Raw genomic sequence first — 24,883 nt, 5'->3', positions numbered from 1 at the left:
TATGTTCACTGACAACTCGAGGGGCGACTCTCCGCATCGGAAGGAGTTCCAGGGATCTCGGTCCTGGAGGGGTTCCCGCCATTCGTCCTCCTCGTCTCGGCACTCTAGGAAGCGCCGTCACCGGTCGCCTTCCCCGTCCTCCTCGGAGGATGGAGCCACGAGGGAGGTGGCTTGTCCAACTAATTCCTCGACTCCGGAGGAGTGGGCTGCCTTCAGGGAAGGGTGGCGGCTGCTTGGCAGGCCCCGGAATCTCTTCCGGCAGTTAACAAACCGTTAACTAAAAAATGCTGCCCTTCCGGTAGCGGCCCAGCTACCTTTTCATTTCACCCCACTCCCGAGAGTTTGGTGGTTCAGGCATCTACGGCCACCTCTAGGCAGGCGGCGTACCCTACCATCCCTCCTGATAGGGATGACAAACGCTTTGACAGTTGGGCACGCAAGGTGTTTTCTGCGGGGAGTATGGTGCTAAAATCAGCCCACTCCACTTGTGCCGTGGCAAGAATTTCACACACTGTGTGGTACTGTTTCTCTTGCGGCTGTGCATATTCCCAAAGGGGAAGAAGGGGATGGGTTCCTGGCTCTCGTGCAAGATGGCAAGGATGCCATATGTGAATCCCCTCAGTCGATTTGGACACGGCCGACACTGTTAGCCGGTCCATGTCTGCGAGCACCGTTATACGCAGATTTGTGTGGTTGTGGAAGTCTGGTTTTGCTCCGGATGTGCAAGGCCGTCTTCTGACCATGCCCTGATTGTGCGCATTTGTTTGGCAGCAAGGCTGACGAGAGCCTTGAGTGGTTGCAGACCTCAAAAGCTGCGGCAAAATCTTTAAGCGCAGCTGTTTGTCAAACTCTGCCTTTTCGTCCTAGGGGACAGCAGTGGAGGGGGAGGCTCTTTTCGTTGCTGCTCCTCCTTTGGAAGAACGAGAGGAGCCGCCAGTCAAAGAGGTCAGCGTAAAAGTACCTGTGGCGGTCGGGGAAATAGAGGTGTCAAAGCCGCTCAGGCAGCTGCCTCTTTGCCTTCAGGTGCTGCCGCAGCCGCTCCTAAACAGTCATGAGTCCTTGTCCCATGGTTCGCCAGTTGGGAGCAGACTGTCTCAGCATCTTGAAGAATGACGAGCCATTACTTCGGATGCGTGGGTTTTGGATACAATCGCCCACAGCTACTGCCTTCCCTTCCTAAAGCGGCCTCACAACAATCCAGCGGGGAATCTCTCTTTGAAGCTTTCGGATCCGCTTCTTGTGTAGGAAATCTGGACCCTGCTAGAGAAAAGCACTATAGAACTGGTGCCTGTAGCGGAGAGGAACAAGTGATGGTATTCCCCTTAATTTTTGATACCAAGGAAAGATGGGGGGATTGAGACCCATCCGGGACTTGCGTTGGTTCAACAAACTTCTCAGGAAGGACAAGTTCAAGATGGTCACTCTTTCTCAAGTCCTCCAGGCCCTTCAACTTCAGAATTGGTTGGTGTCGCTGGACCTACAGGATGCTTATTTTCATGTGCCGATTCATCCCAAGCACAGAAAGTACCTGAGGTTTGCGGCTGGCGACTGGCACTTTCAGTTTTGGGTCCTGCCATTCGGATTGACCTCCGCCCCGAGGGTCTTCACCAAGCTAATGGTGGTGGTGGCAGCGTATCTCAGGTGAGAGGGGATTCACGTCTACCCCTAACTGGACGACTGGCTGATCCGTGCGCATTCTCCCGTGCAATCATTGGATCACCTCAGTCTCACCTGCTGCTCCCTCCACAGGCTGGGCTTCTCCCTCAATTTCAAAAATTTGCATCTGACACCTTCCCAACAGCTCCAGTACATCGGGCTGTTTTGGACACGTCCTTGGGGAAGTGCTCGCCCCCCAAGGTGAGGGCTTATCACATTGTGCAGATGGTGGACAAGTTTCAACATGCCCAGAGTCTCCCGGCTTTCGAATTCTTACGTTGTTAGGACACAATCCAATACGTTGGAGGACACAATCCATTCGAAGAACAAGTTACTTACCAACTGGTAACGTTCTTTCGATTTGGATGTTTCTCCAACGTATTCCACATCGCCCCCCAGCCTGCCCCTCTGGAGAATTTCCTATGCGATTGCAGCTTACGTTTCCGCAAGGCTATGTGCAGTCAAGCAGGCATTGGATATGTGCAGGTCACACGTTATGGAGGAAAAAACAATACTGAGGCTACGGGCGCCGTGTGTCCTATTTATAACAACCGGTGACCTCGCCCTCGAAGGGAGACCCTCGAGGGACATCGACCCGACGCCACCGGCGCAGGATGCCCTCTGCTGAAAAAGTTTCCGAAGTACGCAGCTGTGGACATTACAGGTCAAAGATGTGGAATACGTTGGAGGAACATCCAATCGAAATAACGTTACCAGTTGGTAAGTAACTTGTTCTTCTTTCTTGACCTCCATCGTATGGTTGCTCATCCTTCTAATTGTCTTCTTGTTGCGCAAGTTGCTATATGGCGGACACACTTCGCATAATGTACAGGTATTTCTCTTGCAGTTAATGTTATGGCTGTGCTCATGGCATAAGGGATGAGAGAACACACACTTAAGCTCTCATCTGACGTTCTCCTTCCCACCTCCTTCATGTACTATTACCACATACTATTCTTTAAATGGCATGAATGATCAAGTATGCATTTATATCCTCATGATCTTATTCAGCATCTCTTAAATATGATAATTGTAAAGACCGGTAGGGGGGTGGTCTGTACTTCCGCTCTCTATATGGTAGAGGAGAGGCACAGAGGACCGCAGCCAAGATTCTCTATTATTGGTACGTGGTCGAGCAATCAAGGCCTAGCTTCTCAGGAGGTGATGCAGGCTGGTTCTTAAGTACAGTGTATTCCCCAAGCCCCCACAAAGGAATGTCCACACACTGTATTACTGAAAACAGTCTTTATATAATTAATATTCAAAGGTTATGTACACTTATCACAATAACGCACTTTGTGCTCAGGAAAATCAATAATGGTAAATATCTACAATTCTAAAGTGGTACCACTAATATTAGACCTCATTAAAGTGCATCCACAATACTGTCAAAATGTCACACAGATCAATAAGAAGGAAACCAGCAATAGAGAGAGGAGAGATAACAGATGGTTGAAACAATAGGCAGAATACTGGCCCCTACCACTGGACACAGTTCTGTGTGGAGATCCCCCCACCTGGGCAACCTGTAAAATAAAGAGATATAACACAAGCCCAGTCCATATATTGTTCAATAGTCTTATTCTCTCCTACAATGTTTTTTACCCCCCCAATGTACCTGGTGGAGTCGAGTTCTTCGAAGAGGCGTCGACAGATCCTTCTTGAGTGACCCCCTTTAAAGCAGGAGTCGCGGATCGTCGAGAAGCGTCGAACTCTGGGTTCGGTGTCGGGGAATCGACGGCCCTTCTTGAGTGCCTTCCATTTAAAGCGGGAGACACGGGTCGTCGAACGTCCGACTGTGAACGAGGTAGAACAGCGTTGATGAGGCGGCAGGCTTCGATCCGAGCGGTGCTCGTCGGCGTCGGGATGACGGCGTCCTGCGAGGAAGAGGCGTGCGGGGCACCTCGGCGACACTAGTTCTGGACCGCAAAGATTGTGAAGGACGGTGGCCCAACAAGGGCATCGAGTCGCTCGAGTCTTTGGGGTCGTGAGGTGGCGGGAAACCCACCGGCGGATTCTCCTCGGCGCGTTGGTCGTCCTCGACTTTCTCCGGCAGGATAAAGCGGTCGACGGTGCGGACGAGGGAGTCTTTCGATTCGAATGTTCTTAGGCAAAGGAGCGGGCGGCTCCAGTCGTCGGCGGCACGGCGTCAAGCGGTTCCCTCTTCTGGGACGACACGGCTTCGACGGGCCTCAGCGGTTACACGAACCTGTGAACCCTGGTCGACGGCAATGGACTTCGACAGCGTCGAGGTCCGGGTGCTTTACTTCGTTCTCCTCGGCGGTCCCCTTCTCCGGTCGGCAGCCTTTCGATGGTCTGGCGTCCAGGGAGCTTCGGCGAAGATTCAGCGGTGCTCGATGGTCCCTCGGAGCACGGGAAGAGGGCGCCTAGCCAGGTCCTCTCTCGGGTCAGTCCTCGACGAACACGGCAGCCTTCGGATCGGGTCGAAGTAAAAGCAACAGCAAGTCTTCTTCTTCCAGCTGGGCGTCGAGGGTCAGCAGTTCCAGTTACTCTTAGAGTGGAGACTCAGCTTCTGAACGCTTCTGAACAACTTCCAATCGTGAGAGGTCCCCAGATATACTATTCTGCCTCTCATCCACACTGCTGGCACACACACAGCAGCCAATCACACAGAAGGGCATTCATGCAGTCAGTCAGCCAATCAGGCACACAGTGCATTCAGGCCACACTCCTCCCTTTCAGACACTCACAACAAGGAATGTGGATTGGGACAAGTACCCAGCCATTCAACACTACACACTGCATTCAGGCCAGTTTCGGGCAGGGCTGTCTCAGTCTTTGTCTCTCATGCCAGAAACCAGACAACCACAACAAGGAGTGTATATTGGTCACCCACTCCATTCACCCAGGTCCCACCCACAGGAGGTACCCACAACATACAGTCACTGGGAAGGCTGCAGTCAGTCTAGCTGGGCCTTCACAACAACACCATATATGGAACTTCCACCCAACAGCCAGTCAGGGGGAAGGGACAGAGTCAGGGCTTCCCAGGACTTTGGGAAAACAAGGTAAGAGGCAATAGAAAGCAAGAGGCCACAGGGGCCATCTTGTTTTCCATCAGGAATCAACTGATTCCAATGGCAGGGCCTGGGTGTCCCGAAATGGAGGACACCCAGAGCACCTGTCAGATTCAGCACGGTGCTGCCATCAGCCTATACCCTGCTCTGTGGGCCACACACAGGTGCCCAAAAACATACACTAGGGGCACAGGGGTGTACCCCTACCCATGGGTGCCATAAGGGTATCCCATGGGTCTGTTCACCAAACCAAAAGAGAGAGCTGCACTGCCAGGAGTCCCACATGGACTCCGGGGCAGAAAACATAACAGAACACACGGTAAAAAGCAGTAAAAGGACAAGGATTCAGAGGCCCTGTCCCTCAGATGCATTTCCAGCATCACAATCATTTGTTTAGAAATATTAGGGAAAATATTGCTTGTGCTTTTATTAGGGATTAAAAGAGATGTCTCATTGCTTATTTCATCTGCATTATTGATCATTCTGGCATGGGGTCTGGCATGGATTCACATACTCATGAATATTCCCTGTTGTCAGGCTGGGAATCCTCAGTAAAAGAAAAGTACTGTCTTTCTCCTCTAAACCAATCCCCCATCCAATAACCGTCCTCTCGCTAAGCCCCGCCTCTGGCAGCCATCTTCAGATTTTTACCATGCGCTTCAGTGTTGGGGTATCCTCGAGAATGCTCTCTGAGCTATTTAGTACGTTTTCCCATATTTTTGTTTCCAAAGAGCCTGTGTGCTCTTTTCCTAATCGGCCGGCAACAGGGATCGTGCCGCTCAGGGGCGAAGATTTGTCGGTTTTCAGAAAGCCATCTGGGGCCTAATTTGCACCCTCCACCATGACGGAGGAGGAGGAGGGAAGGACCCTTTTCAGGCCCTGCACCAAATGCGGACTGCGGAATGTCTTTGTGGAAGACAAACATCTTAAAAATGTCTTTATTGCCTGCACCCGGACCACAAAGAGGTGGAGTGCGAGATATGCCTGGGCTTCTCGAAGAGGACGACGAAAGACAGGCATAGCACGTTGGTGGGTTGGCTCAATTCCAACAAGGCCTCTGCCCCATGCTCGAGCAAGGTCATGCCTCACCCAGGACTGACCGGATTGAAGAGCGGTCGCCCTCAAAGTCATTTGAGGACACCCCATCCGTGGTGGTGCAAGATAAGGCTAAGAACTGCAAGTCCGATTCCAACAGGTTCTCCGCTACTGCGGGTTCCAGGTTGGATAGGCTGCGATCCCTTTCGCCGTCCGCCTCTGGAGCCAGCCTGCCATTGAGCTATTCTAAAGAGGAAGTCATCCACCCCGGCCAAGTTATGGGAAAAATCAGATGAGCCCAAGATGGAGGAAGAGAAAAAGGCCGGGCAGCCCAAGCAGGCTCAACCGATGCAGCTGAGGTCCACAATCCGGCAAGGGTGGCTCCTACGGCCCAAACGGTGTCCCTGTCTCCAAGGTGCGACACAGCAGCCGAAGCGGCAGCAAAGGCTGCAAGCACCCCTGGCGGGGGGGCCGCAGGTCCAGATCCTGGTTCAAAACCCTTGGGGAGGAAAAAAGTAGGGGGGCTGAGGATGCCCCAAAACCAACCTCCAAGGCTGGCGTTCAACCAATGGAATTCTCATCCACGGACGACGACCAAGAGTCCATTGTCTATACGGTCCACGAGAATGACAGTGGTGGCGCAGGGCCTGGTGGCGCACACCGTGGAGGAAGAGCATAGGTGCAATACAGAAGTAGCCACTAAAAAAAATTGAGAAGTGCATGCAATTTTGGGAAAAGCTGCCTTTGGCGATGATGTGGCGGGAGCAATGCTAAAGATGGTGGTCCTGCCAAGGCTCCTACACTACTTCGGGAACATATCGTACCTGATTCCTAAGAAGTTCTCACCAAATTGAATAGCATGTGTAGGGACTTTTTGTGGCATGGCATGCGAAATAGAGTGGCGTTATGGAACTTCCATGACAAAGGAGGGATAAAGCTGCCCAACTATGTGGCAAGCCAGTTACAGTATGTTGTCAAATGGCTCTCTGATGAAGAGACCTCGGAATTTAGGCTATTTGGGTGTGATTGTGCACCTTTTTATTTGAAAGAGATGATGTGGGTACCCAGGGCGGAAATGGTGGGGCGCCCTAAAATGATGCTTCTGGGGTGGAAGGTGTGGTGCAGGGCATGTCAAATGATGGAGAACCCGTCCCCATGCTCACCGCAGATACCACTGGTTGCAGTGACGGGGCAGAGGCGCAGCTACGAATGATACTCAGGAACCACTGGGAACCGGCTGGGGTGGCAACAATGGGTGATATTTGGCGGGAGGGCTCTAGTATTACTTTTGAGGGGCTGCGGGAAGAAACTGGGTTGCAGGAGGGCCAGTATATTACGTATCATAGAGTGGTACAGAGGATTAAGAGAACATGGCCTGAAACAGTGTTGGAGGAAGAATCAGATGCCACCATAGACGTGATATATGACATAGCTGACGGGGGTCATGAGATTTCCAGATTCTATGAAATGCTGTTGCCTAAAGTGGGGAAGGCGGTCACACAGTTGAGACTTGACTGGGAAATGGAGGTTGGAGCCCCGATGGGAGACGGGATGTGGGAACGGGTGCAGGGGTATCATAAGAAGGTGTCTAGAAACGCAAGGCTGAAACAGATTCAGCGGTACATAACGCATAGGGCATATATGACGCCTTGGAGGATATCGAGGTTTGAAAATGCAGGACGGCCAGCATGCCCCAAGTGTGATGAGGAGAACACGGGCATGGTGCATATGTTCTGGTCATCCCCGATCATAGAGCGTTTCTGGAGGGCAGTGAAAGAGAAACTGGAAGAAAAAGGGGTCAAGATGGTAGTGGACACAGTGTGGGCCTGTCTGCTGGGGTGTCCCCAGACCACAGACGCTCGGGCACGTGAGTAAGCTGAGGGATCTGGCTTATGTAATTGCAAAGAGGAGGATTGCCATGGGATGGAAGTCATGCCATGTGCCAAAGGTAGAGGTGTGGTGGAGAGATTTGCAAAAAAGGGGCAGAAGCCGAAACCATGGCATGGCAAGAAGCTAGTAGGACAGGGTGGGAGGAGGAGACTGAGTCCCTGATGGCCTGGAAATCACTGATAGCCGAACTGTTTGGGTCATTAGATGACCCGGCAGAGCCTGTAGAAGAGGAGACTGAACCACAGGATGCGGAAACTGAAGGTTTAATGCAATAGACTCGTAGAGGGGGGTGGGTTAAGGGAAGTAGTGGTTAGAAGTTAAGAAAGTGTAATGAAACTGTTGGAACATGCACTGTTTGTTTGGTTTGTATTGTTTGGTTGTTTTTATAATACAATAAAATGTTTTTTTTTTTAAAAAGTGTGTGTGCGTGTGTCTATGCGCACACGAGTATACTACCATCAGACTCCATTGATCTGTGGCATGCAGATTATCAAGATGGCAACATGTTCATCTTCACCAGTAGCCAGTGGGGGAGCTAAAAGCCTAAATGACCACTTAAGAAAAGCTATTCAGTTTGCTTTGCCAGTCGAAGCCGGGCCCTCCCCTCCTCTCCACACGTGTGTTTGTGTTTGGTGGAAACAAGGGGTGGCATTTCAGTGGAAAGTATGTTGAAAAGCCCAATTCTGGCCCTGGGTGCCTGGTTTTGTTTGTGATGATAAATCTGACAATTTATGACCTTTTAGAAAATATTTAAGATTAGTTAACTCCACTTGCTATACCGCGATAACCATGATATACCGTCATTTGGCAAGAAGGTTATTGTACCGTCATAAAACTAATACCGTGACACCCCTACTCTTCAACAGCATCACTCATCTGTTCGATTCTCCAGGGGGGTAATTCGAGCAGATCATCCAAGTCATTCTCTTCATCATACAGACAACCCTCTGATCCTCCACGCAGGAAGTCTATGTCCCAGCCCTACAGTAGCAGAGGTCGGCATTGTCGTCGCCCGCAGAGTGGGGCTACGGCACCCATGCAAGTCTGCACCGGCCAAGACGTCGGCCCACCACTTGTGCACCCCGGTGGGAGGCCGTTTGTCAGCGAGGGGAGAAAGCTCACCACTGACAGATGGGTGCTGGACGTTCTTGCCAATGGTCACACCTTGGCAGGCGCCCCTGTATTCCACTGGTTCCCCTTCAGGCGCTTCACATACCTCGGCTCCTGGAAGAAGTGTGGTTCGGTGTCCAGTCATTTGGTCGACTACAAACTGGTCGACTGCAATTTGGTCGACGCAATTTGGTCGAAAACCAAATGGTCGAATTTTTTTTTTTATTTATATATTTTTTTTTGGGTTTTCGTTTTGTAAAAAAAAGGGGTTTTTAGAGAAAAAAAGGGGGTTGGGGGGGCCCCCTCCAAAAAAAAAAAAAAAAGGGTTAAAATAAAAAAAAAAAAAATTCGACCATTTGGTTTTCGACCAAATTGGTTCGACCATTTGTCTGGTCGACCAATTTTTTTCGACCACATGTCTGGTAACCGTGTGGTTCATGTTATGGAAAGGGGCGATGGAGCTCTTTCCCCAACAACTCTGGGGCTCCGGAGTCGATTCCAGATACTTTCTGGTAAGAAAGAGGACATGGGGTTGGAGACATCCTGGACCTGCGCTGAACAAGTACCTGAAGTCCTAGAAATTCAGGATGGTCACATTGCAGCATGCGCTCGGTCAACTGGAGGAAGGGAATTTCTAGATGTCGTTGGACCTAGAAGACACGTACTTCCATGTCCCCATCCACAGGAAACACCGAAGGTTCCTACGGTTCATGGTGCAAGGCCAGCACTACCAGTGCAATGCCCTACCATTCAGCTTGAAATCGGCTCCAAGGGTGTTTACAAAATGCCTTGCCCCGGTGGCCGCCCATCTGCGCCTGCAGGTCATACACGAATACCCATACCTGGACGATTGGCTGATTCGAGCCCACTCTACAGAGCTGGCCGACGAGCACACGAAGGAGACTACTGACTGAGCTGGCAGTCCTGCTTGACGCCATTGCAGAAAGCGATGTTCCTCTGCGCCAGACTCAACATGGTGGCTTGCCTGGCGTCGCCCTCGGAGGAGAGGCTAGCAGCCATTCAAGGGAAGGTGCAACGACTGTTGTCGGCGAGGACGGCTATCAAGTCGCTGTTGGGCATGATGTTGTCCTACATCTATCTCAACCGTCACTGCAGGTTGCAGATGTGACCCTCCCCCTACAGGAATTCTTGGATGCACTTTGGATACAAGTGTCTGGGAGCTTTAGCCAGACAAGATCTCTCAACGAGGAGTTCCGGCAGGCGATAGAATGGTGGTGGTGCGCTCCCACATCGCCTAGGGGACGGATTTCAAACCCTGCCGTACCAGAAGACGGTCACCACAGGCAACTCTCTGGTAGGTTGGAGGGCTCACAACGGACATCTGCACGCCAGAGGTCTGTGGCTTGCAGAGGAGATGGATCTGCACATTAACATCCTGGAGCTAAGGGCAGTGTTCTGGGCCCTTAACCACGCCTGGAAACATCAAGCTTTCAATGAAGATGAAAATGTGATGTACTGGGGACGTTACATTGATGAGATCCTCATGATTTGGAAAGGAGAAAAGTCAAAATTAACAGATTGTCAACTATCTGAATACAAATAGTAACAACATAATGTTCACAATGAAAGAAAGTACAAAAAGAATAGAATTTCTAGACTTGGAACTATATACTGAAGGAGAAAAGATACACACGCACTTTCATGTACAACCGAAAAGTGACATTTTGAATTATATAAAGGCTTCCAATGAGTAAAATCAATTCATTGTAAATGACTGAGATACAATTTTGAAGTTACAAATGACCAAATGCAATCTATCAAATCAAAATTGCAACTTTGAAATTATTTGATGTAAATAAAAAAGGAAGACATCACTTACAAAATGGAAAAAGTTAAGTAGTCTTATTTCAAAAAAGACTATAAAAGATACCAAACACAGAAATAAACTCTTACATTCATGTAATGTATCCCTGGAGTGGAACACACTCCTTTGTCAGTGAAAGATATGGTCATGTTAAGGTTTATCAAGTCTCGTCCTAATATGTTAACTGGTGTCTGCCGAGAATATAATAGTGGCATAGACACATCATGTTCTCCTATAGAAATTGGTAATTAATCATTACAAGGAACTAACCTCATAGCCCCAGAGAATCCCTGCGCATTCATGGCAATGCCAGACATTGGGCACTTTACCTCTAGAAACACAGTAGCGAGTCGCTCCATTGTCTACAAAAAAAAAATGAAAATGTCTTGCCTCCTATCGTTACCCTGAGCCTTGGTTTCTCTTGGGGGTCTGGTGTTATTGATAGTACTGAACACATTCGATCTGTGCGCCTTCCTATTGTGGATATAAATTCATCCCTATACCTGTGAAAGGATTTCCTCCTACCACGGTCACACTCCCTATGCTAGGTGTGTGGATGCTTGTGGTACTCCTTGTGTTCGTATTCCATTGTAGCACCATTGCTTGTTGTGTTTCTACTTGCTCGGTCTGTATTTGTTGTGTTTGCATAGACGCTTGCTCTTGTGGCGACTATGCTTGCAATGAAACTTGGTGTGCTTGCTGTTTTTGTGGCGCACGTGTGATTCTGCGGGTGATCTTGTGCATACTATTCTTGCAGTTCTGTATTATACTACGGAAAATAGCCCGCCCCCTCTTGGAGCTTGCCAGTTCTCTGCATGCCCCCTCTACTTCCACATGTTTGGGCCATATCTCCTGCCCTCTCACAATTCCAGCATTGCTGAGGCTGTCCTCCATTAAATCCTCCTCCTTCAAGGATTGTGACAGCCACCATATCGTCCTCTAAGTCCATTCCCTCTACATCGTGGGCAGAAAATGTTACCCACTTTGATCTATTGAGTACCCTACATTGCTTGGCTGCGCTGGTTGTAACTCTTGTGTTTCCATACCTTCACCACTTATCAAATCTGCTGCTTCTATGGTGAATTTTGACAATTGTTTCTGAACTGACTTTGCTTCCTCCTGCTTTGTACAGTTATTTTCTTATTCTTCTCTTGTAATAATCGACAATGATGTACAATAGTCAACTGTATTTCTGGCCATGGCTTCGCTTCCATCACTTCCTGTTTCTTCATCTGTCGTTGCACTGGCTCGTGCCGTCACTGACATAAAATATGATAAAATAATGCTATTGTTTTATTCCATGGTTCCCTCATTTCAAGACGCCAACTTTCTTGAATAAAAGCAACAGGATCTTTATCCTCACTCATTTTCCTTGTCATAATCGCACCCATGTCTGATGTGTCAGGATATTGTACTCTGAGCGCCCTCCATACCACTGCCCTGCAATTATTAAATGGCGCTGCGTCGTGTGTCGGGTTTTGTGCTGTCGCACTCGCATACCCTGCTAGTGTCCAAATATCGTCGGCTCTCTCCCCTAGGATAGCTGCTAGCAAGTCTTTTATGTCGCCCACTGCTCACGTCATTCCTGCTGTCATTCTTACTAACTCATAAATCCATTTTTCGACACCTGCAGTCAAACTAGGTAATTTACATTTCAGAAAATCGTTGTGCATTTGTGGCCATGGGGTATATATTGTGGTCATCCTCCCACTTTGAGAATTGTGTGGATCCTGGTTCACATTCATACCCACCTACACTTCTCGACTTCTAGGTGGGGCTAGTTTTACCTGTTCATCTTCGTCTTGGCACTTCCTTAATCTGCTTACATACGATGGGGATATATCCCCTGCACTGTGCGATTGTTCGGAATATGGTGTTGGTTCTGGTGTTTTTTCTTTTGGGTCTCCTAAATCTGACCCCACTACCCTTTCTATGCTTGGGTCTATCGAAAACAGCAGGCAGCCTTTTCTTCGCACTCTTTCATTTGCCTCTTTCTTCATCTGGCATTATACCCCAGCTTGTATGGCTGTCGTCCCTTTTCTTGTCATCAAGATCTAGTCTACTTAAGGACGGTGTTCTATGCTCGTCCATCATTATGTCATCCAACCTACCTCCTGTTTAATTCGGTGGAGATCCCTGATGCTCCCTTTTGGTTTTCTTTCTCCCTCATTTGCCTATATAAATCCCCAATCCTTTTCCCTATGCCTTCTGCCTCATCAGCTCATGTCTGTATTATCGGTATCCCTTGCAGCTCCCTGCAGGGCTGTTGTGACCCGCTCTCTCTCGTTCTGGTGCTTTAATTGGCACTATGCATCTTTTAACAAGGTGATTTATTTCGTCATCCCTTTGGCCCCTACTCCTTCTCTTTTCTTCTTCTTCTCATCTCCTTTTTCTCTTCTTCCTCTCGCCTTCTTTGAAACCTGTGTTCTTTCAAATTCTTTCTATTTCATCATGTTTCTTTTCTATTATTTCTTTTGTTCCTCATACGTTTTTCATTCTTTTTGCTTGCTCTTTTTCCTTGTCTTTGTATGTTCTCTCCCATTCCTTTTCCTTCTTTTCTCGTTCCTCTTTCTTCTTTCTCTAACATAGTCGATACCCTTTCCGTCTAACTTAAGTAATATCTGACTTCCCATCCACTTGTTCTGCACTATTGTCACTTCCTTGGCTTTGTCCTTACCTTTTTTTGTCTCTTAGCTTCTTCCTCTATCCGTCTATCTTTCCTTTCATCGCGCTCTTTATATTCATCGCGTGTTGACATATATTTGCCTTCTTTAATCTTGCCTTTTTCCATGTTGGCCTCACTGTTCTAAGCAGGGTGCTCGTATGTTGGATTAACATACCTCGCTACTACTTGAATCTCTTTTAATGGATAAAAGTCCCTTCTCAGTGTCTGTACTGTTGCTTTCTGAAGGAGAAGCTGAGGGGGTTGCGTCCTCCCCTTTATGCTGATTAAGCATCCATTCCGATTTTGGGCGGGTCTTCCTTCTTGCTCTGATACTTTTTCCATAGCTCTAAAATGGCTCACCTTTTCTGTGACTTCTTCCCTGTATATGCAGCATGTAAGTATGTCATGTTGTGTTGTAATACAGTTCTCGATAATGAACTTTCTTGAGGCCAAGGCATAAACATTTGTCAGCCGTGCTTTTTACCCATTCAGCATGGTACTTCCTAATCTTGGTTGTGTATGTCGGTAATATCTTACCCAAGTGTAGCAGAGGTGTCGCTCCCCCCCACCCCCCACATAATGACAAGTCATTTTTAACTGTCAATACTTATTGTTATGACTTTAATCAATTATACTACAACAATCAATTCGGACCAGCACCATCAATTGCCGCCCATTGCCAAAAAACACATTTTTAAACAAGTTTTAAAGCCTAAACAATGATTTTTCTCTTTATTCTGTCATTTATAGTTCTATTGATTCTTGCTGTTTTATTATTGACTCTAAGATTTCATGTACTACTTTTTCTCAACTTTTATCCCTCTCAGTCGCTTAATTTTAAAGTCTGATAACCAGCTAGATTATATCGTTTTATGTCTCCTAGTTTAAACAAAATAAACATTTTATGCTGACATATTTATTACCCCAAACAAATGTGCACTTTAATTTTCAACTATCGTCTTCCATTACTTTCTCTAATAAATGTCTCAAATTTACCCCATTTTGGAGCGTGACATGCATTCTTCGTATTGGCCTTGCCTCAGGAATTCCCCCAAAACACCCCACTTGGAATTTAATTCATGTCCTTCCGCCCCCTTGGAACCAGGAATCGAGGTATCTTTCTCTCTTAACACAAATCTCGTTACTGTATGTATTTACACTTACAATACAATCCCTCCACTTGCTTTCATCCATTGCTCAGCTCGAGTTCTTCGGGACGACTGTTCCCTAATCGACCACTTCGACTTCCGTCCGCAGGGCGCTCATGCGGACCGGACACACATTCAATCAAAGGGTCCGTTGCCAATCGTCTTTTTCACACATGTTTTTTTTCTCCGCTCTCTAGAGGCAACTACCGCATATTCTTACTAATGGTGGAAGACGTCAAAAATCTAAGAGTCAGGGTCTGGGTCTGGGAGACTGGACCAGAAACATCTGCACCGCTACCAAAATGTGCAGTAGCACCTGGAGCGTTCCAAGTGCCAGATGGAATTATCAATAAATTATCTGAAACCCAAAATAACCAGACAGACTTGAAGAATATAGCAAAATACTACTTTATTATCAGCTCAAATAAAGTAGGGAAACCTGGTGAACAAACAGATTGCAGCTCACTTACTCTTGACTACATTTCAGTTGCACAAAGGCTATATACCTCGATTTATGTCGGCTATGATGTCCTATGTGACAAACGGTAAAAACCTATCGTAAGGAGAGATTGGTTAAGGGAACATATCTACCTATAATTCATTTAGGTGTTAACATAATTGGCTGCCCTCTATCTGGTAGACACGCCTTGAACTACCTCCAACTACGTATAATACAGATTAATAGTAGAATAACAGCAGCGGATTGGCTTCTACAATGTATGGTGCATTGCTACATAGGCCCTCCTGATTGGCTCCACAATATCCAAGGGAAAAACTCAAAGGCATTGTGTAGCATATTGCAGAACATAATTTGTGTATACCATTACATTTATTTTTTCATTTTTTTCTTAGAGCAAATGTAGTATATACTGTTAAATGCATGTTTTTCTTTTGTTTTTACTTTGGGGGGAAATTAAATACCCTGAATCGATGTAGGACTCATTAGTCTAAAAAATAAAAGGATATAATTGGTATATGCCTGTTCATCCTACCTCATGATTGGCTGGCATTCTTTCTCAACCTTGGACATTCAGCTCGTTAGCAGCACTTAAGCAAAACAAAAGTCTGGTGCGGGGAACAGCGTCAGACCACTCTCCACTTAGCCAGTTAGCCTACCAGCTCTCATTAGTTCGGCCCTACGCCAAAGCTTTTTATTTGTAGTGACCTTGCTGACTGTTTTTCTTCCTTAGGACTTTTTAGCGGAGGGAAGGTACACCGCTATTTTCATCTGGAGCATAATGAATAGGCCTTGTTTTCTGGTCTTGCACAACGTGTGAGGAGACCACAATGTTGTCCACCCTGAGCTTTTATTTAGTGATATTTGATTCAATTATACTGGGTGTCATTACTCCTCTTTCCCTCTGGAGACTTGGTTGCTCCATCTTGCATATGCTTTCTGTGTGCATCTTTGTTCAATACTTGGCACTTGCAAATGTTCACTTCTTTACTTAATCTAAGAGAAATATGTTGTGCTAGTGCAGCTTATCCTATTCCACTCCTCTTATGCCTTGCAGTTACCTCTTGATATTGCATTCTTGATCCTAAGGCAAACAGACATTCTTTGTTCCTCCCATGAAACTGTTTTCCAGCGCCTGTCGGCTCTGCAGCCATGGTCTCTCTCTTCAAGGCTTCTTGCTTATTATTTATACAGGGTTGACGTCCATCTTTTCATCATGGCCGATTTACTCGTGTAATATGCTCTATTGCAGCAAGCTTCAATATGTATCATCTACATTGCATTTCTGCATATATACATTTACTAATTCTCTTCCCACTTAAAATCTTAGTTTATATTCATTTCCTATTTGCACTTAGTTACTTCAGTTACATCTTCATTCTTTAAGTATTGTGCATCCTCGTGTCTCCTCTTTATGGCGTCACTTTACTCTATGTCCAATGGTGTATGCAGACGGCCTTCCACCATGTCAGTCTGAGGGTACATTCGCTACGGTTGTCTGAGTGCGTAACGTCTCTTGTATCTTTGATGCAGCATTGGGATGATACCTGGTGTCATATAGTGTCTTCCTGTTATTCTTCCAGTGTGATAGAGGTGAGGGGCGGGCACTAGAGATGACCTTTACATCTTCCTCTCTCCACCGCCTTGACCTACCCCTTCCTCTCTGTTGGTGTCCCCAAAGGTTCCAAACCTAGCACCTTATTCTTCACCAACCACACCCCTCCTACTGTCAAATCATCTTTTCCTTTGTGTTCTTCTATTGCATCTTTGCCGATGATGCCCAAATAATGTTCTCCTTCCCTATGGTTACTCCTGGTCCTCTACACACATTACCATTTGCCCCTCTGAGGTCTGCTATTGGAATACACTTTGTCGTGTAATGCTGAACTCCTCCAAGAAGTAACTTATCTCCTGCTTCAATCCGCTGCACTTCTCTCCTGTATCATGTTCCTATCTGACAAGCTCTCGTCTTCCTCTAAGGCATGCGTACTTGGGGTCCTTTTTCAATCTTCACCACTTATCTTCCAGGATTAACATGCTTAACATTAGGAAAATTCAACCACTCCTCATTGAGCCTTCAACCAAAACCCTCATGTTAAACTCTGGTTCCTTGACTACAGTGCTAGCCTACTCCTTGGTCTACACTAGCTGGTTGATGGTATACTCATCTGTGCCACCCTACGCTTTATTATCTTCCTTTCTCTTTTCTCACTTGCTAAAAACACCTTCAAACTGTTTGGCTCGCCATTAAAATGAGAAACTGACCCTATTGAAATTCCTAGTGCTTGTATTGAAATCACTGCAGCGGGCTAGAGCACAAGTACCTCCCTGACACTATGTCCCGTCACTCTTCTTGGTGAAACCTCCACTTTAGCACCCTCCCTAATCTCTGTTCCTGTGCCACACTGTGCATCCCCCTCCCTTTGACATGGGGCTAGAGGGTTTGTGGTGCAGAGTGAGATGGGAGATGGAGCCAAACTCCACTACCATTCACTCCTTTAAATCCTCAATAAAACTACACCTCATGAGCTGAGACTGAGAACCCTCAACTTGGTGCCTCATTACGATCTCCGACAACCCTGTACTATTAACTTCCCTGTATATAGCAACATGTACATATCCAGTACCCTTGGATTACTGTCTTGGCACGGCCCTGACCTCTTTACTAGGCATTTGATCTACCAGTCACATTTCACACCACCTTTCCTTCTGATGTACAGCACCTCTTGTAGGATTGCCCAATGTTTTTCTGTATGTGTTTCAAAGGGAAACGCCCATTTTTGCTCGACAAGCATCTCTTACCTTGCTATTTTCTTTTCTTCTAGGCACGTCTTGCAGGATGGATCTCTTGTACCCACTTTGGCTCACTCTATTGTTTTTCCCTTTTAATAAGTACAGCAAGTCCTTCTCCAACGAATATATGCAAAAGTATTGGTTTAGGATTTCTTCTTGGTTTTGAAAGCATATGTTTGGAAAATGTGTAGAATTTTCAGAATGTACATACAATTACCTAAAGTTTACTTAAAAAGGCCACTCTTATTTTAATTTCAAGATGCATTCAGACATTTTTTTATTTGAATGCATTTCGTAAATTTTCAACCATACAATTGTCAGGTTCGTTACAACTTGTTTCAGAACAAATATATACAAGCAATAAACAGTACATTGCTTTTTGTCAATTCCATCGTATGTTGCATTGTTGTTTCCACTACTCTAACCTTCAGGCCTGATCCATATGACACATTTACGCATTATCATACATGCATTTTAAATGACTAGTATTCCCTAAAATCTAAAGCACATGCAGGATCATGCTCCTTTTCTGTTGGTGCAGTTGGCATTTGGAACTTCCTATCATTCTAAATTGGGGCAGTAGAAGATCATTTCCATTCCAGAAAATGTCTTTCAACACACTTTCCCCTATTGGACTGTTGAATAGTATCGTTGGGCTTTACACATCGGCTCATGGCAGAACAGTGAAGCTACTTAAGTGATGTTAAGAAATGCTATCAGAACTTGTAAAACGCAATTTACATCTCGAGTTACAAATGCCCATGATCTTGTGCAGTTGTTGTTGTTGGCCTTGAGCAGGTCAGATAAATCATTAAGCCGTGTTGTAGCAAGACCTGCAACTAGTCTCTGTTGTCAATGTTATGCTCATAGTATTTTGACATCTCTTGATTAGATACAGGAATATACTTTTTGGGGCTCAAGAAGAGCACAACAAATATGCAAGTCTGAAAAATATTTTGCAAAAAAACTTTCCTTAGATTTGTAGAATTAAGAGGAGATGTTCTCTTTTCTGACAAATAACAAAGAACTGTATTCTGTTCTGCTTTCTATTCCAACTTTGCGCGCTGGGGCATCCATTGGAGCCACAAAAGACAAATTGATGTAATTGGCAATGTTTATGTAATGTAAATAAAACCATTAACCTTTTTTATTCTTTCAAATTAGGTGCGCTGTTGGGAGGTGCAGGACAATGGACAGACCATTCCAAAGGCTCAGCAGATGCACACTGGTCCAGTGCTTGATGTGTGCTGGAGCGATGTACGTATTGCAATTGCACCTCAAGTGCATTTTCTCTGATTAAGATCCAACATATCTCCATGTTGCATTAAATTATGTATTTTTCAAGTTGACGAGATAGTTGCATTTGATTTCTCCTCATTTTTCTGGCAAGAAACTCTAGAAATGGCTTTACACGTTTGCCTTTACCCTGTCAGTGAGACACCTTGCAAGGGAAGCGTACACTAAAATATCCAGAATTGTGCATGGTTTCTGCATTTTCTTACAGGACATGAACTTTGAAAGCAGTCTGAAATAACTGGGAGATAATGGAACACCCAGGTTGTGCAATTTAGAATGTTAACTGTGCCCAGCATTTCATAGGCTGCTCTCGCCCCCTCTGTGTGCCAGACGCCCTCTCTTCTCCACTCTCCTGACTCCTACCCCTCCCCCCCACCCGACTCACCCTCCTCCTCCTCTGGCACAGTGTCGTCCACTCACCCAGTGCCACCACACTCCTGCCTCCTCTTGCTTCATGCCTCTGCTCTCTTGCCCTCCCCGCACCCTGTACCCCTGCCCTCTTCCTCTCCTCTTTCCCCTTACTCCTGCCCCAGTGTCCTCCTTTACCCCCCTCTCCCACCCAGTGCCGTCCTCTCGCCCCATGCCCACCCTCTCGCCTGTGCCCCAAGTGAGGGCAGCACAGACCACTTTCACCAGAGATGGTGACCAGCCTGGTATTTGAAGATATACTTGGCATCATGTGCGTCATGCAGGAATGTTGCCTTCACACTAAAAGTGCATTTCCTGTACAGGGGGATGTGAGAGGTATGCAGATATACTCGATGGGGGGGTGCTGGGGTTTTGACAGACCTTGAAAGAGACCAGAGGACCAGGCAGCAGGGACTCTAATTGCATTTGTTCAATTCTATTTTTAAATGCCAACATGAAAATTGTACTTTGTGGCAAATCACATGCTTTTCTTCCCTTTGATGTGGAAAACCTCCAAGTCATTGGATTCAGTGGGAAATTCACAGCTCCCATTAAGACCTATGGGTGGAGCAATCCCATTTTTGAGTAGGAAGTGTATGGCTGGGTAGACGGATATAGGAACTGATGTGTGTCCTATGTGCGCATATAGAGGTAATCAAGGGGTGAGGAGGGCGTGAAAAAGTTACTGTTAACATTAAGCAGGCACAGTAAAAAAAGATCTCTGGTCGCTGCAGTGAACTGAAAGCTTTCTGCTGGGCCTTTGCTTAATGTTATACTTGTGCACGTGTTTAAGCATTCAAAAGTATTTACTATGCACATGGGCATTATTTAGGGTCTCTTTCCCAAATTACAGCAAGTTTTGGGATCATCTCGAAACACAATGTAATTTGATACAGTACCTAAAGTCTTTTATTCAGTACCAAGGCAGTTTCTAAGTAATATGGCGTCAAGGGCAAAATAAGTGCACCCCCAACCCCCAACTTGTGCACAGCTCCCTCAAATGTTGAAAACCTGCCTCCGCGTACAATCTCTCCCCGCAGCCTATCCAACATCAGTAAGCCCCTCTAGCCTCAGACATATCATAGCAGAAGAACAGCTTCCGCAGCTATGGGCCCAGTGACCTGGCGTTGACAAAATCAATTGTGCATGCTGGCTCCCCACATAGTTAAAGGCCTTTCCCCAGCCAGATCCACATCTAACCACCAAACACTGCAGTATATTATTCACATCACCCATACATCTCAATCTTTTTGAGCTGGCCAAGTTGATGAAATCAGATTTAGCATAGAGCTCGTTGAAATTTATGGATGGTATTTGCCTAGCTGTTTTTGTGAACTGTATCCATGGTGAGTGACACGCCAAAGCTGTGCGAGTTATGACGCATGCCTCACCATTCTGTTAGGAAAGAATGAGCAAGACATGGCACACATCAGCCTGTGGGGCACATTGCACAAATGATCAACGTTATGTATAAAAATAGTGGAGACCTTAAAACGGTGTATGAACGCAGGATGGTGTATGGTGGGCTGGAAAATGGCCTGACCTTTTTCAGGTGTTAGTCAGCCCCATGGCGATTGCAATATGTTTTTACTGTTGAGAACCAACTTAAATATGGATAACAGTAATTGTCAGATAGGGCTGTATTCTGACACTTACCCAGGCCACCATCACCGAGTAGGAAGCACCCAAGAACCAGGTAGAGATGAGAGCATTCCTTCCTTCATCTTGTTCCTCTATTCTGTGTGTGCAGCACAACCTTTCTTGATTTCCCCCCCCCCCCCCCCTTCTACTGCATGTTCCTACTTTCGGCCAGCATTCTCTCCCTCTTCTTTTATTTTTGACTTCCATTTTGTATTCCTTTTTTGTTTTGTTCAATCCCCTGCTTTCTTTTGAGCTTTTACCCCCTTTCCTTTACTGTTTTTTTTCTCATTTGACACTTGATGTGCTCACTTTCTTGTTAATTGCCTTTTCATTCCGGCATTCTTGTACATTTTCTTTCTTAGTTTACTCCTTTAATTCCTGTGTTCATGTTCTTTGCCCTTTTCCATCCACTAACCCCATCCTTGATCTTTCTGCCCCTCATTTTCTCACTAAGCCCGTCCAGCACCTCAAGTTTCCCCCCCTCACCCACCCTGCCTTTCTCTTAAGTTTTACTTTGATACAGCTTTTGTTGTCCGGCGTTTTAGCATGCACTTGGCCCTGACAATCCCCTCCATGTGTGAGGCTAATGGCCTTAACTTGTCTTAGGCTGGCAGTGCCCTGCGAAAGTTAGGGCCTTTTTGGATGATAGAGGTGCTAAGTGCTTGTAGGAGGGGGTGCACTGCAGGGAAAAGCAGCCTTTTGTCCATGGTTGGTGCGCTGACATGGACATTAATCTGATGAAACAGTCAGTCCTTCACTATCTGTCCCTGATGCGAGGAGACTCCGGAGGATTTGACCCTGAACAAGGCGTAGCTCTGCTCCAGGAAAATTTGTCTTGCTGGAGCGGCGTTCCATCTAGACCCATGGCCCAAACCAGCCCTGTACCACTGAGCTGTTGACTGCTTTACGTTTTCACCAAAACCGAGCACGATGGGGCTCCGAGAACTGGGACCGACACATTACGCTTGGACAAAGCACCGCCTGGCTGCCACAGGTCCAATTCCACAACAATGATTTGCTGTGATTTGCTGTTTCATTCTCATCCTTATGATTGGCCAGAAGCTGAATAGCAACTTCTGCTTCCAATCATAAGGAGTTACAGAAGCAGCCAATCATTATGCACTTTGAGGAAATACAGTGCATTGTCAGCATCATACTTGCCTCACTTTATGCAATCCTCTTCCTCTTCTGCTTCGGTAACAGCGTTGCCATCTTGGACTGCTCAGCCCTGCCGTGTAGACTGTGGTATGAAAATCTTGTGCAGTACTGCTTTTTAACAGACAGTGCTTGCAAGTATTAGTTTGCTTTTTTAAAGTAAAATATTCCTTGCAAGCAATGTCTGTTAAATGGATTTACAAGTTTTTAAATCTGTTAAATGCATTCAATTGAATGGCTGTGGAAATGCTGAGGGAGGGAGGGCCGAGCCAGGCATTGAGCGGGGAGGAGAGAGCTTGCCATTCTCCAGCATGAGGTCTGGCATGGATTCACATGCTCATGAATATTCCCCGTCGTCAGGCTGGGAATCCTCGGTAAAGAAAAAACCAGTATCCGTTTCGTTTCTGATCTGTCTTTCGTAGTAATAACCAATCACTGGTCTCTGCGTCATACTGACCACAGCCAATGACTGCCCTCTACCTAAGCACCGCCTCTGGCAGCCATCTTCAGATTTTTACCGCACGTTCATGTGTTGGGATCCTCGTGCTATTGCTCTCGAGCGTTAGTGCTATTTTTTCACGTTTTTTCTCAAAAACTTCGTTTTTTCGGTCAAAAGAGCCTCAAGCTCCACCGACTCTCCATCCGATCAACGGGGACCCGTGTCGGATTCGTCTGCGCCCCTCAAGGGTGAAGATTTCGTCGAGCTACGCTTTTGGAGGACTCCAGAAGTTTCTCAGGCCCGGACATGGCCCAGGAGAAGGGAAGCTCGACGCCCGGAAAGCTGTTCAGGATCTGCCCTGGATGCCAGCTCCAGAACGTCTTTAAGGAGGACGAACACTCCTTTTGTCTCTACTGCTTACATGAGGACAAGACCACGTGGAGAAGGACTGTGCGTTTTGCGGCAACATGTCGGAGCGGACCATGAAGGACCGCCATCAACGTCTCGCCAAATGGCTGGAAGGGAAGAGCCCGTCGGGCGAGAAGAAGAGGAAGAAATCCGAGCGGGCTTCTAAGACCTTTGAGGACGCCCCGGCGACGGGGGTCCAGCACAAGGCCAAGCACCGCGAGTCCGCTGGCACCGGGAGCGCCGAACGGTCGGGCTCTACGGGCGCCAGGCAGGGCGCACCCACCCCGGCACCTTCAGCCACGAGCCAACGCTCTGGGTCGGGTAAGAGGAAGGGCGAGCACCCGGCGAAGCTCCTGGAGAGGCCCCGGTCGAGCTCGAAGGCCCCATCGGAGGGGGAGCGAGGCAGTGTCCCCCCCCCCCTGAAGGATAAGGCGGTGAGCGCACCTAAGGTGGTGAAGGCCTTAATCCATCCGGCCAAGCCCTCTATCGATACTGTCGCGGCGGCCCTGGCTCAGCCTGTGGAGGCTACACCAGTGGTGGCGACCTCGGGGCTCAGAGTCTCCCTGCCACCTCGGAGGGAGTCCTCTTTTGTGCCCATCGATAGGACCCCCGTGAAATCCCCGGCGGGGAAGAAAAAGGGGTGGCAGGGCGTCGTCGTAGATTCGGCCTCAACCTCGGAGGAAGAGCTGATCGAGGTCTTAAGCCACGGCCTTGGCGTGGAAGAAGACCGGCCTTCTTCCACGCCAAGGCTGACGGATCCCGACGCAGGTGACGACGGGGCCCCTGATCGCCCGTCGGATTCCCCTCTGCCAGCGCCGCAAGACAACTCGGCGGCCATTTTGTTGGCTATACAGTCCTTATGCTCAGAGATAAGGACGAGACTACCGTTGCTGACGGAGGAACCTCTCCCGTCGGGGGATCCTGAACCGGGAGTTCCCCCGCCCAAGAAAAGAAGGATTCACCCTCCACCTCCTTTTCAGCCGTCGCGCCCCGTCCAGCCCTCCTCCCCGTCCACCCGAGGGGATGATACGGGGACTGACACGGCAGCGACGGGTACGGACGACGAGGTATACGACGAGGATCTACCGTCGTCACCTCCCACCAGGGCTTCTCCGCCCGACGAGATTGGATTGTTCCACTCCATGATCGCCAGGGCATCCGAGCTTTTCCAACTCTGCCCTGAGGAGAAGAAAAAGGAAGGATTCCTTTATCAACGGCGCGAGGCCAAGAGGAAGACGGTCCTCGCGGTGCCTCTACTGGACGACATTTGGGATGAGGGCCTCGCCCTCCTCAAGAACCCTTCCACGACGCCAGCTAGAAGAGACCGGTACGAGAAGAAGTACCGGGTCCCGGACGCGGCCCCCCTGTGCCTCCGGGCGCAGCCTACCCCGGACTCCGTCGTCTCTGCGGCGGCCAGGAAGAAAGCGGGGGGGGGGTGCGGCCTCCACATCGACTTCCCTACCGGACGGCGAGGGAAAGAAATTGGACGCTATGGGACGCAGGGTCATCTCGTCTGCAGCGACGACGATTAAAGCGGCCAACGCCTTGGCTATCGTGGCCCGCTACGACAGGGAGCTATGGTACAAACTGGCTCCCCTGCTGGACTTCCTACCGGACGACAAGAGGGCGGATGCCCTGGAGATCCTACAGGAAGGTGAGGTGGCGTCGGACCACGCCATCACTATTGCGACAGACATCGCCGACACTGGGTTTCGCCAGTTGGGCAACGGCGTGTGCCTTAGGCGGCGTGGATGGCTCAAGGCTACGGACTTCCGTCAAGATGTACAGACCAGAGTCCTGGACATGCCGTTCGATGGGAACAACCTGTTTGGGAAAACAGTGGACGATTCCCTTCAGGCCATTAAAGCGGACACTGAGACGGCCCGGGCCCTTGGGGTTCTGCAGCAACGACGGACGCC

General features: G+C 47.8%; 1 protein-coding gene across 2 annotated transcripts in view; it reads left to right on the top strand.

The window, feature by feature from the left end:
* Positions 1-24,883, top strand: part of RAE1 (ribonucleic acid export 1) — a 340,130-nt gene that overhangs the window by 64,153 nt on the left and 251,094 nt on the right. For both annotated transcript variants that reach the window (XM_069651101.1, XM_069651100.1), the window contains exon 4: positions 18,782-18,874. In XM_069651101.1, the coding sequence (XP_069507202.1) occupies positions 18,782-18,874 (93 nt within the window). The remainder of the gene's footprint in view (positions 1-18,781; positions 18,875-24,883) is intronic.

This window comes from Ambystoma mexicanum, chromosome 3p (genome assembly GCF_040938575.1).
Source record: "Ambystoma mexicanum isolate Mex_15411 chromosome 3p, UKY_AmexF1_1, whole genome shotgun sequence".
NCBI classification, from domain to species: Eukaryota; Metazoa; Chordata; class Amphibia; order Caudata; family Ambystomatidae; genus Ambystoma; species Ambystoma mexicanum.
Note: the sequence above shows the minus strand (reverse complement) of the source record. Positions and strands in the feature narration are given on the sequence as shown.